At 38.4% G+C, this 14,036-nt stretch overlaps 1 protein-coding gene across 7 annotated transcripts in view; it reads right to left on the reverse strand.

Annotated features, from left to right (window-relative positions):
• BCLAF1 (BCL2 associated transcription factor 1) overlaps positions 1-14,036 on the reverse strand; it is a 245,353-nt gene that overhangs the window by 72,018 nt on the left and 159,299 nt on the right. For all 7 annotated transcript variants that reach the window (XM_033936166.1, XM_033936164.1, XM_033936160.1 and 4 more), the window contains exon 6: positions 12,512-12,620. In XM_033936166.1, the coding sequence (XP_033792057.1) occupies positions 12,512-12,620 (109 nt within the window). The remainder of the gene's footprint in view (positions 1-12,511; positions 12,621-14,036) is intronic.

A 14,036-nucleotide genomic window follows, 5' to 3' on the forward strand; every position in this document is an offset into this window, starting at 1 on the left:
TTTTAAAAAGGTGCGGTGGCGGGAGGGGTGTTTTTAAACAGTACCGGGGGGGGGGGGGGGTAAATTATTTTGTACCTTCAGTACATCAGACGCACTGAGATTTCCACCCACTTTTGGGTGGGAAAAAAGTGCGTCTTATGGAGCGAAAAATACGGTAATTGTCATCAAAACAGGACTTTCTAGATCAAATACTTCAGCTCACTGGAATCAAAAAATTCAAAAAGGAGTTTTCATCCACTGGATTAGTATTAAATCTAATCTAATCCTTAAATTTATATACCAGGTCATCTTTTAAAAATAAAAGCTCGACTCTGTTTACATAAGATACTTAATGAAATGGAAAAGTCAGACATAATTTACAAAAAATAAAGACATTATAACAAAATCCAAAACTCAATAAAAATAACTGAAAAAGCGTGTTTTTAAAGATTTTCTGAACGTTGGAAGAGATAAAAGAATTCTAATCTCAACAGGAAGATCATTCCAAATAGATGTGAAAATATATACAATGGATCGAGAAATATAACCTCAGGATTTTATTCTTTTAAGAGATGGAAAAGATAATTTATACATCTGAGAAGTACTAGACTTTATAGATTGTAATGAATTCAAAGAAATTGAGACTAAAGTTCCAAAAATTCCATGTAGGATTTTAAAAGTTATGCTCGCACATTTAAATTGAATTCTGAAATGGACTGAAAGCCAGTGAAGAGCTTTTAAGAGAAGAGACATGGTCATATTTCTTCTTACCATAAATCAATTTGGCTGCCGCGTTCTGGATTAATTTTAACTTTTTAAAATTTTTCTTACTTAAATAAGCATAAAGAGAGTTACAATAATCTAATTGAGCTAATATAATGGCTTGTACCAGAATGTTGTTGATAAAACAGATGACGAACTTTCCTTAACATACGAAGACTAAAGAAGCATTTCTTAGAAAGATTGTTAACCTGACAGTGAAGCGAAAATGAGGAATCCAACAAGAAACCTAATATCTTAGAATAATACTCAAGATTTAAAGAATTTCTAGTTGATAAGGTCATCGAGGAAGGCAAAAGATCTATTTTAGGGCCAAACCACAATAGCTTAGTTTTTGTTGCATTAAGCTTCATCTGAGCAGTGGCAGCCCAACTTTGAAGCCTAGAAATGCATGATTTCATATTTGCAGACAAATCGATCAATGTTGGATCCACTTCCGATAATATAAAAATATCATCTCCACATGTAAAAATGGATTCTAAATTCGTAAGCTTAAGTTTTCTTAATGTAGTCATATAGGTGTTAAATAAGATAGGAGACAAAAAGGAAAGCCCCACAGCACTCCACACACTGATCTCCACTCAAAAGATGATTTACCATCAACATGTACCTGATAAGATCGTAATGTTAAAAATCCTCTAAACCAATGTAGCACTTTTTAATCTATCCCAATCTCTGATAATAATCGCATTAGAATGTCATGATGAACTACATCAAAAGCATCCAGAAGATCGAATTGTAGGAGTATTGCTAACCGATTCCGAGACAGCAAACTTTGAATCTTAGAAACTAAAGATATTTAAGTCCTATGAGATCACACAGTAGATAACTTGATGGGAGACGTCAATGAAAGCAAGCCTCACACAAAGACTATACAGAGATAAATTTACCTTCGGTAGTACCAATTGCATGAAGGCTGAATATTATTAGTGGAGTGAATTTATAAACCTAACTCTAAAGATGTAGAAAATATTCAAGAAGTTCTTGAAAATATTCAAGAAGTTTGGTTGAAAAACAAATAAACAAATGATAGTGCTTTCCATTATACTAAACTTCTTGCTCTGAAAACCATAAGATTTTCTAGTGGAAGTTTTCCTAGAAGCCAAAAATGAGACATCAGGCAGAATTAGGAAACTAAATACTATATTGTCAATATCCAGGCTGTGAGGGCTAGAGACCTTATATAGGGTTCTCCCAGAGTTCAAAAGTCTAGGAAAAAAAACCAACCCTCTCCTCCCCATCAGTCTATTCCATAGTTTTAATGATTCCAACGGTAAAGGGAGATGGTAAGTAATATGCAGCAGATTTATACTGCTGTGTTCAAAGAGAACCCCTGTTCCAGGTTAAATAACTTTGCTTTCTCCATGGATAAGCACAACAAATCAGCTACATACGAGTGACTCCCAAGCGGAGTGCAACTGTAGATGATTTGAATGTATATGGGTAACCCAATACTACTGTGGTAAGTTGAAGCAGCTTGAGCAAGAAGGGCATGGAATTTGTTCTGGCCAAGGTGTGATTAGCTCAATAGGAAAAATACAGACAGATGATTAAGGAGTTGTCTTGATTGGATGTGGCAATCATTCACAGATATGCCATTTATCTTTTTATTTAATGCATTGTTTTATTTTATTTTTATGTGCAGGAACTATAAAAATAAGCTCAAACCATAGACAGCTGAAGACTGATTAGCAGTACTATAATGTATCAAAGTTACTTGAGCTGTCATATTGCCAACTAAAACACTAGTGAATGGTTGATGGTTAAAATCTGGTGGTCGCTGCAGCAGTTGGCTGATGAACAGATCACATGGTTTGCTGCTATCTTGTGATGTCAAGCTATATTTATTTATTTAATTCAATTTCTATCTTGTCCTCCCAGCAGCTCACAACGGCCTACAAGCTAACATTTGGTTGAAAAATAGTCACATTGATCAAAGAAGTCCATATAAGAATTATACGGCATTCAGAAACAAGGACACTTATGTTTGATCTTATTTGGGCTTGATGATTCATGATTAGCCATCAAATGGGATGAAGGAATACATGCTTCATGCTTTTGTGAATTCTCTATAATTGACCTTAAGGAAGAGAGGGCACTAAAGTCATTCTGATTTATCTTTAAGGATTCAGTCTTTCAAATTAAGAACTCTTGCTTGGTGGCACACTGTGGATTTTTCTTTATGATTTGAATTGGTATGAGTGACAATTTCTGTCTCTAGGATGACTCTCTGTGGATGGGTGTTGCAAGATTAATCATAAGAGACTGTAAACCAGGTGGCGATATAGCCCTTAGTAGGACTGTCCTATGATAACAGAACACAGGTTGCTTCTAGACTACACATCATCAGTAGTAGCCCAAAGCTAGTTATATCCAAGTACCATATTTTCCCATTTTTATATAGTCTAAATTGTATTTTAAGCAATGGAGGATTAAATGATTTGCAGAAGATTTCAAGGAATATCAGCAGGGTTTGAAACCTGGTTCCCTTTGCCTTGAGCCCAATTGCTCTAATACTCAGGATATTCTTCTCCTTCACATAGTAACTAACTTTGCTGTCCACTGTTCTGAGGTTTGATTAACTCTTGTATAGTTGACAGTACTGTGTTTACTGCAGTCAGAAAAGTTCTACCTTTTTGGTGGATAGTGAGGATTCTTTTGAATGGAAACTGCTGTGCTTATGCAAACAGTAAAGGTATGACTCCCTAGCAGAAAAGGGCAAGGGAAGATTAGGGATTTAACTTGTCAAACTTCTTTCTAGTAAATAGGCACATCATTCTTTAACACTTGGGTTGTCAATCCCTGGTTGCGAGATCCTATATAGGAGCCTCATTTACATTTTTTCTACTCTGCCTCCCTTTATTTTGGGCTGTCCCAAAAATCCTCAGTTCGTATCAAAGTAGATGGTCAGCCCTAGATAATATAACAGGGAGGGATACGTGGAATCTCTCCGAGAAACAAGTCTGTTCTGCTCATATCAAAACATTTAACGCAAAATTATCATGAACCATTTAAAACATATAACAAGGTGGAACAAACAAGCAACCTATCTGAGTGCAACCTGCACTAACAGTCCTGGAGCTCTGGATGGTACTCCTTGATCACTTTGCAACAGCAGTGGTCTCCTCTATTCTTGACCTTGTTGGATAGAAACAAGATATCTTGCAATCAGACATGGAATACTCTACCCCAATCTACTAGATGTCTCCCAACTCTTTTAAGAAGACCCTCAAGACATATTTTTGAGCAAGTCTTTAATGGATTCCTTTAGAAAAGACCTGTCAGGCCCCTGTAGTGGGGAGAGCATGAAACCCTTCCCTTCTTGATTGTGCGTTATCCTTTCCATAAAAAAGATGGTGTTCTTTTCTGGCTGTTTGATTTTAGATTGTATACCACTTTGACCTTAGGAACTGCAATATAGCAAGTACCAAATAAATAAGAACAGCAGGCCATGTCACAGTTCTGCAAATCTCTTCTATGGAGGCTGACCTCAAGTGTGCCATCAATGCAGCCACAGCTGTCACTATGAGGTGTCAGCTTGGCCTGAGCATACGATAAGGAAATTAAGTCTGCTGGCTAACTGGAAAGTGTGCATTTGCCAATGGGAGCCACCATCCTGTTTGGGTAAAAAAACAAACAAATACTGAGTAGACTTTGTCCGCTCCAGATGAAAGGCCTAGGCTCTCTTGTTCAAAACTATTGCTTTTATGGGCATGCAGTTTAGGAAAAAAAATGGTTAGAAGGACTATTGAGTACATAAGATAGAATTCCAACACTTTAGGAAGGAATCTGAGATAGGTGCACAAAATCACTATTATTAGAACGCCTAGTATAAGATATAGGGCCTGAAGTTCTGCATGTTACAGTAACTTCTACATAAGACCTTCAAGCTTAGCTAATTAAGTGACAGTTACCCAGTAGCTCAAAAGGAGCTTTTATCAGCTGGGTACAACCAACACTGAGGTCCCATGACATGGTGGGTCTTTATAAAAGGTTTTATAAGTAGTAAGCCCTACATAAAACCACCATGGGGATGACGCTGGAGGACGTTACTGGACTAGCACAAAACCAATTTCTTTTTAGAGCTGTAATTCATCAAGTCGCTAGGGCTTGAACATGAGTTTATGACACCTAACCCAACCAAACCCTACATAAAAGTGGGTAATTAAAGCTAAACAGAGATAGGTTTGTCCTCCACTCGATGATATGCTCCATTTGCACAAAGATGGATCCTTACCAATTTGGTCTTGAGACTCATCAAAGAGATGACGAAGGTATTCAAGCAGTTTCTGTGTAAGGCAAGTAAAGGTATCTATGGCTTCACCTTCACACCATAAAAAACCATATACCCTCTTAAAGAATCCTTTCTAGCAGGAATCCTTTCTAGCAGTTAGCAAGACCTGCACCATACTATCGGGCAAGTTCAAGGAAGACAATATTAACCTTTCAACTTCAAAGCTGAGAAGTCTAGAGACTCTGTATTGGGATGCAACAGAGTACCCTGCTCTTGAGTGATCAGTGTTGAGAGACACTCCAGTCTCATGAGACTTCTGATGAAAGGTCCAACAACAATGGGAACCACATTTGTCTCTGCCAATAAGGAGATACAGTTCCCTAATCTAGCATGAGCTTCAGAATGGTCTTCATTATGAAGGGTATTTGAGGAGAATACATATACAGAAGACCCTCTTCCCGACATAGGTAGAAAGCATCCAAGGCTATCCTGCCATACAATCTTATCCTGGAGCAAAACTGAGGTATCTTGTATTAGGGTGGCAATAAGATCTAATGAAATGCCCTAGTATAAGATTGTGTGGTAAACTGCATTGTCCATCATCCACTTATGGAGCCATAGGACTTGACTCAGTTTGTCCAGCAGGATATTTCCTTGCTCAGCATATACACAGCTCTGAGGCTCATCCCTAAGAGAATTGATCTATTTCTTGCTTGTTTACATGGCCATCTGATTGTCCATATGTTGGGACATCTGATCCTTGAAAGCCTTTAGAGCATACCAAATAGCGCGTCACTCCAAGAAGATTATCTGATGAACTCTTTCCTGAGCTGACCTTATATCTTGGGTATGAACCCTATATATATGAGCTCCCCAGCCTGATTTAGATATATCTGTTAAGTTGGAGGAATTTAGAGAAGAGGATTACTTATGCCAAGTCTGTAGATGATTGGTGACAGATATGACATACCGAGATTCTCCATGTACTGAGTCCACTGGGTAGATAGGGTTGAGTGAGCTTGCTTCAAAAAGAGGCATACTATGAGAGTAATAGGGATTGTTGATGCATATGGCTTAGCATCCTCAACATTTGACCGATACTTGCTAAGACTGCTCTACTTTCTTTACTTTCTGAATAGTTGAGCAAACAGATCTTTCTGCACTTTCCTGAGTTGAGTGCTGGACCAACCAACCGTCCAACAGGGAAACATGTGGACTCCAATTCCCCTTTTGAAGAATGGAAATAAGGGAGCCCAAGGAAACCTTCCCAAACTTTAAGAGATATTTGTTCAGGTCTAGCATCGGCAATATCCTCTCATCTGCACAAGGAAGAAATTATTAGAATAAAATTCCTGCCTTCTTTCTATGGTAAAACAGGCTTGTAGGTAAGTATATCCTGATTCTGAGAGCTTAATGTTGATGTTCTTGGTGGGCAATATGGGGTTTGGTCTGACAACTGAAGACAGTAATTTCCAGACCAATTTAAGAATACGTCTGTCTGAGGTTATAAGGGACAATCTGCTTGCAAAAGATTTTGCCTCCCTCCCACGGTTACATCATCTGGAATATATAGGAAATGAAGATATGTTCCATGGAAGCAGTAAGCCCCACCCCACCCCACAAAAAAACAAAACCCCACAAAACAAACAAACACGTTCCTTGTTTTGGCTAAGATGCAGGTTGGGTCTTCTGGGCCCTCTGCTGTCTGGAGTGAGAGCGAGAACCCTGTTGAAACTGGAAGAAGCAGGAGGATACTTAATTTAAGGGAGTAACAGGACTTCTATTGCTTTCAATTGAAGTACTTTCTAGAAGAAAAGGCCAGGTCACAAGCAGACCTAAAGAGGGGCTTAAGGGTTAACTGTGCTCCTCGATAAGGGAAGCAGCTTCCTGAACCTTATCTTCAGAAAGAATATCTCCACAGCTCAACACATCAGCAAACTTTTCCTGTATAACTTGCCCAAAGTCATAGGTCCACAGACAAACAAGTCTGTAAGAACCAAACCATATAGTAGAAGCTCTCAATGCTGTTTCATAAGTCATTTGGGAATATATTTTCCACACTCCTTTACTATGGCTATTAATGAGCAGAATTCCTTGGACTTATCTCTAGGAAGTGTGTCCACAAACTTTGCAACACAAGGCACTGTTTCACAAGTACATGTCTGTGAAGAGCTGACTGGATATTGTGTAAGACATAAGCACAGTATTCTAAAAGAACCTTTTCCCATTATACCTGAATGTCCAAGCTTCCCTCCACAGGGGCAATTAAGAACAAATCTTGGAATTCTTGGCTTGAATTTGACCACCATGAAATGGTGAGGAAGCTGCTGTTTCTCAAATCCCAGAGTCTTTTGCACACACAGTCAACCTCATCAATAGGAGATACAAGAGGAGGATCTCCCACACTCTCATCTGTACTTCTATCAGGATTCTAAGAACAGCCACTATCACAGCTTTCTTGTGGTGGGGTGAGGGGCTATCAACAAACTGGAGGATATCCAATATTTCTAAACCTGAACTCTCTTCCTTCTTTAATTGAAATGGGAAGGCCTAAAATATGTGAAAGAGTTCCTCTGGCAGAGATTTGCATTTCTCATGTGGTACAGTGATATCTGAAGGGAGATCAGTGGAATTCTCCTCTGAAAAGCTCCCTGGCTCTTCTAGTGAAGTCAAGAGTCTCTGCTTCTTTTGCAATACTGACACAATGGTCAGGCCTCCTATAGCACCAAGACACCAAAAAGTCTTGGTGACTTGGTGAAGTTTCCTCCCTTGGTGCACTATAAATGTACAATATTGTAGCCTCAGTGTTAAGACATCCGTTTCTGGCAGGGTATGGGTCTCAAGTATTGGCTGGACTTCCCCTGCTCTCAACACTGACAATGTTGAACCTGCAGCGAAGCAGCACTCCATCCACTCCTCCAAGGTTGCCATCTACAAAAGTGGGAGGTATCACAATAGTAGTGGCAACATCCTTCCGAGTCACTTGAGGAATTTCAAAACTGGGCTCTCTGGTCTATGGAGGCTGGTGAACCCTCTTTGTCCTAGAGACCTATCCAATGGCAGAGGATGAGTAGTACTTGCATAGAAGGCACTTTGAGGATACCCTTGATCTTAGTACCGCACTTCAACAGAAAATATTGCCCAAAGCTCACTCAGAACCAATCAAGACAAGGTTAAATCTCTCTTCTTTGAACAGAAGTAGGAGGCTGACTGTCCTTTGTAGGCTGTTTGATGACCAAGGTAACAAACACTCGGTGTCAATGCATTCCTAGGACCCATAGAGCCTGACACTTCTAATGCTGATGGACTGGTTTAAAATTGCTAGAAACATTTTCTGTGCTCTTCCTCCACTAACTACAAATCCATCTCTTTGATATCTGAGAAGAATACAATTAGTGGGATCAGTGAGGACCCAGGTACTGCGAGCACCATGAGTGGGTTTCTGCAATGAATATAGTCCTTTGCACCAGAACATCTTTTGAAGCTCAGGGGGGTCTCCTTTTGTCCAGAAAAACAGCTGCAGCAAAATCAAATCACTTGAGTGACTAAAATAACCCTCGTCTAGGTGCTGAAGGCCAAATGAGTTAGACAGACACTTAGAAACTGGCAAAAAAAAAAAAACCCCAAACAAACAAAAAACCTAAGACTACCAGGAGACCATCCAAAAGCATATGATAGGAGAGGAAAAATCTTAAAAGTCACATCAGGTTCATTCCATGTCAAGTGGTCTAGGCCTCCCCACCTGATCACCTCAAAGTTGATTAAATATTTTAGTGGAAGTACAATAGGACATGCAATGAATATATGCAAAGTCTTAGAGATGGATCTCAAATTCTTCCAAAGTTAGGGGCCTCATTAAGAGGCCACTTTTCTCATTCCATGTAAGATAGTGCCAAAATGGCAACTTTGGGTTAAAGTTGTGGAAAGGATAGTTGCTCAACAAAGCTAAGAGTCATATTTCTAGTACAACTGTTTGTGCTGAATCCAAATATACTACTCAGATCATTGGTGCATGCTTTGGTGTATCACTGAGGACCACAAGCTGATGAAAAAGCTTGTTGTGGAACACACAGGCAAATATTTGACACAACATCTCTCTCTGAAAAGATAGCACAACAGGGCTCAGATTTTAGGAACTGGAAGAGATTAAGGCCAGATACTGCCCCAGTAAACTTTTAGGCATACTACGCTTTTCTTTTCTGAGATGAATCTTTTTTAAGATTGATGAAAAAAAATGTTATGCAAATTTTTAGCTATATTTAATGCCATATATTACAACTGTACATCCTCCAATCTCTTTCTTTCTTGCATCATCTGAAAGAGCAATTATTTGGCTACAAAACTCATCAAGCCACATTTTTGACCCACTATTCCTAATAGCTTAAAATAGGCCTTAAATCATATCAAGGTTCAATTTGCGTTTAATGTTAAAATATGTGGGCGATGTAGACAGGCACTGGATTGAGAGAAATCTGAGTTGGAAATTTGTGGCTAATACCTGTAAATTTTTATTAGGATAAAATATTAATATGATCAAAAACAGTATGGTTTGGATAAAAATACCGTTTTACAATCCCCTGCAGTGGGTGTGGCTTCCTTATATGAGGCTGTCTATCTAAAGACATCGTTGAGAAGCCGCCCCACTGGAAGATCAGCCGTGGAGTCCCCCGTACCTGCAGCTTCCTCCTGGATGGCTGCCTTGTCACGGCCAGCGGTGCAGGGCAGGAGCAATCTTTTCAGCATCCAGCCGTCTCCGCGTGGCTTCCTCAATGCCTGTGCCAGTTCTCGCAAATCCCGCGAGAACTGACACATGCATTGAGGGAGCCACGCGGAGACAGCTGGATGTTGAAAAGATCGCTCCTGCCCTGCACCGCTGACCGCGACGAAGCAGGAAGCAGCCGGGGAAGGTATTTACTGGGGGGGGGAGGGATGTATAGGTCGCCCCATTGTATAGGCTGTTTTAGGTTTTAAAACGCTTAGATAAGCCACGGCTAGTAACATGGGACGGCTTATCTAAAAGTTTTAAAACCTAAATCGGCATTTCCTGCGGCCTATATATGGGGAAATGCAGTAACAATTTCAAAGACAAATCGTGCTTCACAATCACTTCAAATGCTGCTCATCATGCAGCTAGTCTGAGTACAATGCCTTGAATTTGTTGTCAATACTGGACAACACAGATCGTGAATAGCTTTATTACCTTCCTGTTGAAGTTGTCATTAGAGTCAAAAGCCATAAAAGTATGTTCTTCTGAAACCCACACAGTATCTTTTTAATAAGCCAATGAAAGGATCGAGCAGGGCCTTGTGGATACAAAATATTAATTAAGATATCATTGTGTTCTGAGGAGATTTCAGAGATATTTCCAATTCACCAATAATTGTAATACATGCAAGCAACATATTGGCCAGACTGCAGGCTGACAATTTAAATGGAGGATTATCAAGCTTTAGTGACATCAGCAATGAAAGTTTCGTCTCCCGATATTCTGCTTACACAAATTTTGATTTCATCAATTGGCTTAAACTGGTGATTTTTCAGAGTTCCAGCTACTGTATGGCCATTCTCAAATCTGGATTCCTGAATAGGTCTTAATTTCTCAATGTCTTCCTTTGAGATGAATAAGAATTTGACCCCAAAAATATTTTCTTCACAAAAGCTAAACAAATCGTTTGGAGTCAAGATCTGATTTTCCAGAGGTTGTTGCACGCTGGCATGTGTAGCATGTAGTTTTATAGTTCCCCCAATGTCATCACATTGTGATTTTCCATGGCTAATAACAAAAAAATTCCATTCAGCAGAAATTCCAAAGTCTTTGTAATGGTTGCAAAGATTAACACATTTTTTGTAATTTTTGTATTGTGTTGCAGATCCATCGCTAAAGTAGTGCACATTTTTGATTCCAGGAATAAGTTGGTTCATAAAAGCGACTAAAGCTTTCAAAAAGGAATGAATTGCAACAGTGTCATGCTGCAAGCAGTCACTAATTATGCAGAGACTCAAATTCTGAAGTCCTGAGCCGGGATTGAAGTAAGGCATAAAGGGGTACATGGACTATGAAAGGGAGAACAGATGTCAAGTGAATGTATTGAACTTAAATTAATCACCAACAACTAAATGTCCATTTTGTTGGGCTATTTACAAAAGTATGTGAAAGCAGTGGATGTCGTAACCCGAGTTAGAATGGCAAGCTCAACAAGCTTAGCTGCACCATGCAATTTCACAGCTCTAGCTCATTTGCATATTACACAATAGGATGCCAAAGATGCCCCTTTTTACCAATGAATGTATACACATGTGAATAATATAATGCATTCGAGACCTAACTTCTGGCCAAAGTAAGGCTGGGTCAAATAAGAAATAGGATGGCTTTTGTAATAGAAAAAAAAAGATGCTCTTTCAAGTGATATAATAAAAAAAAAAAAATGGGACGATGCACAGTTGAGATATTTACACCCATAAAATGGCCAAAATTTGAATAAAGCACTAATATCATTTCCTTGTGTAATTATATCTTTGCTTCCAATAGGCTGCAAAGATTAATAATGCAAATCCTATGTGCAAGCCATGTGCTATGACTGCTAAAACAGTTATGACCTGAATCGAAATACAGGTCAGGAGCAATAAGGAGTCAAAGTAGGCATTATATTTATTTTCTAACATTTTGTGCCTACCTTGCTGGCTCACAACAGGGGAGATAAGCTAATGTTACAGTTAGTAGTAGGAGTTGTATTAATCCCCAAAATTTCAATTCTCTTGGAAGCTTTGTTGGGCCGTAGTGGCTAGACAAATTTGCTATTTTGGATTAAGCAGAGCACAGTACTCCGAGAGTGACCTACATTTGACAGCCTCTAAGTCTGAAACCAATAGAGAGCCAGCTGAAAAAAATTTAATTTGAGACTATAGGGAACATTTGGTTTCATTTGAGGCTATAGGGAACATCCATACAAAATTTTTATTAAATTTGGAGGTCAAGTTGGAGATGATTTTTAATATTGGACCACTTGACATGGAATGATCCCTCACTAAAGTCAATGATAAGAAAATAAGTCTGATCAGGTCTAAAGAAAAAAATAAGCTGAGAAAATCATGCACAATAGCAGTAGGCAGGAATAGGTGCGGATATGCAATGAGTGACCGAAATACTTTTGGAAACATTGATGGGATATTGTTTCCTGTGCCAGACTCCATTGGAGGTATCACTTCAGATCAATCTGAATCTATTAATAAGGACTGAAAAAGTTCAGAATCACTTGCAGTCATATTATAGGGCTTCAACACAAAACTAAAAGGTCTTACTCACTAAAGTATAGTTGTATTTGTGTTTAACATTAGCTTATTCTGCTCTGAAAAACCGAAATGTATGTGTGACTGCAAAATTAACAATTCAAAGCCTTTTCAGCCACTTAATTTTTTTTTTTTTAAAGCATAGCATGCAAATTTTGAACATTGAGAAAGTTAAAATAACGATTCTAATTACAAAGGGTGCCCAGAAACACAGCCAATATAACATCATACCTGTGAATCTCAGGGCTTTTCGGTCGGGTGCTAGGATCTTTGGTAGCTTGTTGATAATCAGTAAACCTCTGGTTAAGGGTCATTCCTACAGCAGACTTGAAGTAATGCTCTGTTGATTACAGCAGAAAAATACTATTCCTTAAACAGGAATTTCCATTTCGGAGGGTATTTATATAATCTACCAGCTGTTTTCTAATATTATTATACTACCACAGTTAAGATTATGATTGCAAAAAATTGCTAACACTAAGGTGAGCCCAGAACATACCTAACATGCTAGAAAAACAAACAGATAAACATGCAGACAGTACAGTGCAAACTTCACTGGTATCCTTTGCCAACCCTATTAACTCAACTAAGTAATGAAAGCCTGTAGAGCCTCTATTCTTCCTGAGAACTACCTTCTTCTAATCTATGGCAGGGGAAGTCACTTTATAATTTTATCTGAGTTTTGTACACATTAATACATATAACTATTTCACTTTTTAAAAGGTAATAGCATAGTTCAAACACTGAGCAACAAAATTATTGATACTACAGTCTTGAATCAAGAATTTTAAGACAGAATTGGTAAATATGGAGCAGAAAAGTTTTCTTATGAAAAAATATGTTTTGCCATTTAAAATTAGAATCTAAGAAACCTGCCATCAAAATCATTTTGCAGTACTGACAGCAAATATATTCAAACAATTGGTATTCTGATAAGACTAAAAATAAATTAGTAATAGAAGCACTACATTTTGTAAAGACCAGTCTAATGAATACAGTATAATGTAAAATAGAAAGACATAAAAATCATGAACTATGAAATGTTACATGTGAAGCAAGTTATCTGCTTAACAGGTCAACATACATCTGTGTTAACTTACCGCCCAATATCCAGCACATGTCTCATAACCAACCATTAAAACTTGAAACAGCCACTACTAGGGTAGTGTCTCAATCATAATTCCATCAACCCCAGGAATTTTGGAGCTAGCAACTCAGTTTTTAGGCCTTTTTGCCAGGAAGACAGAAGATTCAACTTTGCCTGTTTTTGCATCTGTATCTTTCAACAGTTATTTTATTTTGTAACATGGGTTTTGCCATTTCAAAACACATTCCAGGACCTAGTCACAATGAAAAAGAAAAGATCACTGGGCATTTTCAGCTCTAAAAGAATTGAGAGCTGTTCAGATCTGTTGTATGATACCAATAATGAAAACAAACACCTATCCATATTAACCGAAATCCAAAATGAAAACAAACCAGTATGCTCTATTTTTCAAAGATAACTAATTTTGAAACTATAGGGCTTTCTACACACCAATAACTTACAGCTATAATTGTTCAAGGCCGCAACTGGTTGCAAAAACAGCAACAATTATGTCCTTTGCAAAGGTTAATCTTTGAAATGCCTTTTTGGCTGAAGTACAGCTCTAGTGCTGACTGACAGATGCACACACAACCTGAGATGATCTTATTCAAGATTTGTTATCCCGAACAATTATTCTATGAGCCCCACTGGTGATGCAGGTTGCATGTT

This window comes from Geotrypetes seraphini, chromosome 3 (genome assembly GCF_902459505.1).
Source record: "Geotrypetes seraphini chromosome 3, aGeoSer1.1, whole genome shotgun sequence".
Lineage (NCBI taxonomy): Eukaryota > Metazoa > Chordata > Amphibia > Gymnophiona > Dermophiidae > Geotrypetes > Geotrypetes seraphini.